Source organism: Semicossyphus pulcher, unplaced genomic scaffold, assembly GCF_022749685.1.
Source record: "Semicossyphus pulcher isolate SPU_LCO1_2020_fin unplaced genomic scaffold, fSemPul1.0.p SCAF_24, whole genome shotgun sequence".
In the NCBI taxonomy this organism is placed as follows: domain Eukaryota; kingdom Metazoa; phylum Chordata; class Actinopteri; order Labriformes; family Labridae; genus Semicossyphus; species Semicossyphus pulcher.
In genome coordinates, this window is record NW_027211698.1 from 13,751,319 (window position 1) to 13,757,429 (window position 6,111).

General features: G+C 40.1%; 1 protein-coding gene across 1 annotated transcript; it reads left to right on the forward strand.

Annotated features, from left to right (window-relative positions):
* The first annotated feature begins 1,139 nt into the window (after window positions 1-1,139).
* orc4 (origin recognition complex, subunit 4) lies at window positions 1,140-5,507 on the forward strand. The gene is made up of 14 exons (XM_069675568.1): window positions 1,140-1,177; window positions 1,930-1,996; window positions 2,106-2,182; window positions 2,782-2,872; window positions 3,015-3,090; window positions 3,287-3,372; window positions 3,451-3,499; window positions 3,575-3,726; window positions 3,813-3,986; window positions 4,099-4,185; window positions 4,299-4,407; window positions 4,507-4,602; window positions 4,812-4,879; window positions 5,043-5,507. The coding sequence occupies exons 2-14, from the start codon at window positions 1,940-1,942 to the stop codon at window positions 5,223-5,225; spliced, it is 1,305 nt and encodes a 434-aa protein (XP_069531669.1). The 5' UTR covers window positions 1,140-1,177; window positions 1,930-1,939; the 3' UTR covers window positions 5,226-5,507.
* The last annotated feature ends 604 nt before the right edge of the window (window positions 5,508-6,111 follow it).

Here is a 6,111-nt window from a genome sequence, read left to right on the forward strand (position 1 = left end):
CCACATGCAAAAACACCAGCCTGCTTCTTTAAAATGCAACACATAAACCGCATTGTCACATACAATAGAGATAAATATTACCTGATAATATATTTAACATTTCATGGTTAAGAAACATTTTACCTACTGTTAATGTTGTTAAAAATGTACTATCTGAGATATAAATGAACAAAAATAAAAAACAATATCAATAATTTCTTTGGATAAATGCAATTCATAGAAAACCAAGTGGCTCAGTCATCTGAAGTGAAAAGCAGATGCAGCTCAGGCTGCAAAATGCTTGAAATTTGAAGGTCAAACCTGAGGAGATGCTGAATTAATTCAGTGTATAGGCTGCTGTAAAAGAACCGCTTCATGTATTTTTAAGGGCAAACAAAGAGCTGAATGTGCAAGCGGAGAGTTGTATTTTAAAATAATGTGACAGGCTGAATGTGAGCAGAGACGGGGAGACGATTTTGCGAGATATCTGCTGGTTTATGGTGCTTTTTTAAAAAACCAAAAGCCACAGGAAGCGTCTAAGTATCTTGAAAACTCTGTCATCATTGTAAATTGGTAAAAGATGTTAAGCGGGCAAAACTAGTGGCTTTAAGACAAAACATCCTCACTCAGTTGATCAAAATCAGAGCAGATGTGTCAGTTATTGGATTTACAGAATGAAAAGAAAATCTATTTTTAATGACATATAAGTGTCTCTGTTAGGGAAATCAGTGTCATCTTTCGTGTCGTCTCTGCTGTGACACCTCCACATATTGTCAAAATTAGACAGATGTTTTCAAGAATAACCATTGTATAAGTATGGCTAATTAAGTCCTGACTAGATTTATTATTGTCCAAAAAGTATTGAAAGGCATTGAAGGACTTATATATAATCAAATCTATTACATACAATGTTTAATGTAGGTAGTATGTTGAAGTATTTACATAATATGTTTGCTATTTTTCTCCCTAGGCTTAACTGGGGTTGATAAAATGCTGCATTCATTCAGTCATTTAAAAAAAAAATCATATTTATTAATCGTATGTATGCAATAATAGTTATTAGCTGTGTGTGACTGTGCATTTCCCTCAGCCAATCACAGCCGGAGAATCAGTCAAAGCCGGAAGTTGTCATTGCTCTCAGAGCAGTATTCCCGCGAAGATTGAGACCTCTCAGCGGATGAACGACTGCTTTTTCTAGGTATGTTTCGTCATTATAATGTGTTTTTGTAGTGTAAGACAAACTGTCGTAAATGTAGCTGAATCATTTAAGTGTTCTTATTCCGCAAAGTCGCAAAGACAAAGCGTGCTGCTCTCTGACGAGCCCTGGTGACGTTTCCTTCAGCATGGAAACCAAACTCCATTTGTAAATTACGTCAAATTAGCCATTTCTTGATTGCGAGTAAATGTTAATACATTCTTTACAACAAATTGCGATTGCTTCTGAATAATTATAAGCCACTTCATCATTCGGCACGCAAACAATCCACTTCGGCTTCGGGAATTTTACTTTATCGTCAGCACACCTCCGAGACAGCTAGTTTTTAAAGTGGAGGTTGTATTTAAATAGATGTTTCTTGTTGCACAAGCCATACGCCGAATTAAATCATGGTTTGTCCTGATTTAATACATATATTAACCAATCTTAAAACATCAATGCATACGTGGCACAAAGCGACATAATAAGAGTTTTGACGGAAACTTGTCGACATGAGATTAAATGCAGAATTACAGCAGAGTTTCGCCAGAGCAGAACGTAAACTATGGCTAACAAAGTAATTTTGGTATAACTGCTTCCATGTTGTGATGCTGCTAAATGGAACAACAACATACTGAAGTAGTTTACATTTTCTTGGGAAGTCATTAAGGACCCTTTGAGGTCACTGCAAAACATTGTGAGCCTACAAATGTCACGTATTCTAACCAGTGAAACATATGTTTTGTGGTTTACAGTCCCGGCGCCATGAGTAAGAGGAAAGTGTCAGATGCTCATCTGCCTGTCGGAGAATGCATCACACAGGTTTGACTTAATATCCTCTTACTTTACTTTACTTGTACTTTATAGTGGAATAATTAGCATTATTGTATAGTATGTGATTGAAATTCCGGTTATTCATGTTCATGTTCAGGTTCAGGAGATTTTAAGGGAGCGGTTTTGCCGTCAGAAGCTCCCTGACAGTCCTGGGGGAATGGAGGCTCAACACAAGTGGGTTTAAGTCATCAATACTATAAAGAAATGTTTAGGAAGTCTGAATCTTTTTCTCTTTTGATTTAGTTTTATTTCATTTATGCGTTTGTCTTTTTTGATTTACCTGCAGATTTGTTTGAGAAATAATGAAAATTGTTATCTTAAATATCCTTTATTGAACCACTAGCAGGGCAACATCCCTAAAAGATACCCTCACGTTTTACATAAAGCAAAGAAAATCTGCAAAAATGTGCACTTAATAAGAAAAATCCTTGAATTTTTTTAAATCAAACCCATATTAAAAGCTGTCATCTGTAATAAAGAGACACTCTAGGGCTCAGTGTGAATTCCAGTGACCCATTTCGGTCTTACCTGGCTGACAGCTTTGTCCCAGTTTTGAGGCTGGAAAAGCTCCCAGTTCCCAGCAGACTCGAACACAACACGAGCATCCCAGGTGTAGTCTGGAGCAGGTAGTCAAATCCATCTCTGACAATGAGGATTTAATCATGTTTACACATTAGATGGACCTGGACATTTGTCCTTAAACCATATAAAACGTTGTTTTCCAAAACTTGTGGTGCATTATGGGTACTGTAGTCAAAACACTTTCTTCTCAGACACCTGCTGGAGCTGCTGAAACGGACGGCCGTCCATGGGGAGAGTAACTCGGTGCTAATCGTCGGGCCCAGGGGAGCAGGAAAAACAATGGTGAGCGTCTGCAGCCAGAGCACACGCTTAAAATGGCCTTATGGGTAAAAAAAAAAAATGGCGGAGGAGATGATGAATTGTGTTGAAGTGTTTTAAAATCCTGAGAGGGCTGTATTGTCTTATGGTGTTTTTGTGCATGCAGCTTCTGAAGTGTGTGCTGAGAGACCTGCTGGAGGAAAAAGAAGCGCAGAAAAACCTGCTGCAGGTTCATCTCAATGGTACACATTCCCCACCAAACCTAATGTTATTTTTGCATAATTTAAGGACCTTAATAAATAAAGGCAAAAGTAGCGCAAAAAAAACCTGCTGCAGGTTCATCTCAGTGGTACCAATTCCCAACCAAACCTAATGTTATTTTTTGCATAATTTAGGACCTAAATACTAGAGCTCTCATTTCTGGCTTTCTTTTTGTAGGTCTCCTGCAGACGGATGACAGAATAGCGCTAAAGGAAATAACACGGCAACTCAACCTGGAAAACGTTGTCGGTGACAAAGTGTTTGTAAGTATTTAATAAAAGTGTTTGTATGAAATAAATGTTGTAAAACTGCTCCAATAACCTCCCTCTGTTTCATTTCAGGGAAGTTTTGCAGAGAATCTGGGTTTCTTGTTGGAGGCTTTGAAAAAAGGTGAGAAAATTCAGGGTTTTTAATGCAATAATTTGAATTAAAGGCCAGAGTGTTATTTGGGGTTTTTCTCATTAGGCGATCGCAGCAGCAGTCGTCCGGTGTTGTTCGTCCTGGATGAGTTCGACCTGTTCGCCCATCACAAGAACCAGACGCTGCTCTACAACCTGCTCGACGTCTCCCAGTCCGCCCAGGCTCCCATCGCTGTGGTGGGCGTCACCTGCAGACTAGTAAGACCTTACTTAATCATCCAAACCTTTCAAAAATAACACCCATTCTGTATGACATCTTTTTGTGGTGCTTCCTTTTCGTACAGGATGTTCTGGAGCTGTTGGAGAAGCGAGTTAAGTCGCGGTTCTCCCACCGTCAGATCCACCTCCTGAGCAGTGTGACGTTCCCTCAGTACCTGGAGCGGGTTCAGACGCAGCTCAGTCTGCCGGACGACTTTCCTGACGGCAAGTTCGCTCAGGACTGGAACGCCAGCGTGAAGGTGAATCCAGGAGCCGATCTCAACATAGTCCAAAGATCCTGAATCGTGTGTTTTTCTTTTAATATCGTTAGTCTCTGTTTTATCACGTCTTCTGTTTGTTTTCCTTCCTCAGACTCTGTGTGAAGACAAATCGGTGGAGGAGGTTTTACAAAGACACTTCAACTCCAGCAAAGACTTCCGTACGATGAACATGCTGCTGGTACGACCAAACTACTTTGTTACAAAAAGCTCTGAAATAAAAGTGTTTTATATCCACAGTTTGATTCTTTCTTGCAAGAATTAATGATTAACCCTTTGTGTTTTTAATCCCAGATGTTGTGTCTGAGTCGTGTGTCTGTAGCCAAACCTGCCATCAGACCTGCAGACCTGCTGGAGGCCAGCAGACTGTGTTTCACCGATGCTAAGGCTAACATGCTACATGGTAAAAATAAAACCCAATGAGAGCGGTCTTTCACACTTTGGATTTTAGAATAAATTCACATCTGTTTATATATATGTGTGTTTTCTCTTCTTTCTTCAGGTCTGTCCATCTTGGAGCTGTGCCTCATCATCGCCATTAAACACCTCAACGACGTCTACGAAGGAGAGCCGTTCAACCTGCAGATGGTGCACAACGGTACGGCTGCATGCTTCATTTTTGTGTTCAACTGACATATGAAAGAATCAACGCTGCAGTGACACAGGACACATGCTAATCCCTGAAATTACATGGGGAAAAAGGACTTTTATTTTGAAGTTCTCCTGCAAATTTGCAAGATCTTTAAAGGAAGCAAATGACAGAAACACAACAACATGTAAATATAATATTCTTACTTTGTTTTTCAGAGTTTAAGAAGTTCCTGCACAGGAAGACGAGCTCCATGTACCACTTTGAGCAGCCTGTCATCATGAAGGTCTGTATGAAGCATTGAAATGATACCTTATACCCTGTCCCAGAGGTTTTCCAGCCCTCAAAGGCAGAACTATCTAATAAAAACAGTCGACATTTCCATATTTTAATATATAAACATCCATAATTACAGACCTGACCTTGGTTTGTTTACTCGCCGTCCTCAGGCGTTCGAGCACCTGCAGCAGCTGGAGCTGATCCGGCCCGCCGACGGCTCCTCGGCCAAAACTCAGAGGGAGTACCAGCTGATGAGACTCATGCTAGACCACAGTCAGATCATGGAGGCCCTGCAGAAGTACCCACAATGCCCCACTGACGTCAAGCAGTGGGCCATGTCGGCGTTCGGCTAGGAGTCTGCGTGCATCTGGACTTCATGTTTTGTTGTGTTTCTGCACAAGCACTGCAAGAGGATCACAAGGACCGGGTTGTCCTGCATACAGATACTGAACTAGACTCTTTTCATGTGTTGATATGGAAAGCACGACTACGGCTAGATCCAAGGACCAAAAAGCAGAGAACAAAACATGGCTGCCAACATGTCGATTTTAAAACAGTGTTTGTTTCATTTTTATGTAGTTGGATCTTCAAAATATTTCAGAAGTTGTCACTAAATAAAATAAAGAGTTTTGTCTTGCTGGGATTAAATATGTCATTTTACAAATAAATAAACTTGCAGATAAGACTTATTTATTTTATGTTTGATTATATTTTCAGCCTAAGAATTACAAGGATTACCTGTTTAAGTGGAAAGAATGAAATGTGTGCACTAAATTTACATTTAAACAGGCCTCGGGCCGCTGAATGCTGCCATCTGGTGGTGAGACTCTGCATCGTCTCAACAGGAAGTACAGACTCATTAGATGCTATTTTGATGTCTTGCTACAAGCTTGTTTTTGAGCAGGGACATTTAATCCTCATGTATCTTTACGCAATCGTGATTAATAACTCTGACATCAACGACTTTTTTTTTTAACACATCCTAGACAAAACACAGCGAACATACTGTACATATCAGCAGTTAACGGGTCTATTAATAACGTACAGAGGGAACAGGACATCTTTAGGACTTTTCGACTTCCATTCAAAGGCATACAACAATAAATAAACTTTTACGTTCCATCTGGGACATGTCAGCGAGAATGATTTAATCGTCTGTGACTTCCTTGGAGGTGACGTGTCCTTCTGGAAGATTTTTATGGACTTCTTGCTCAAAGGCACCTCCAGCTGACCGTCCGA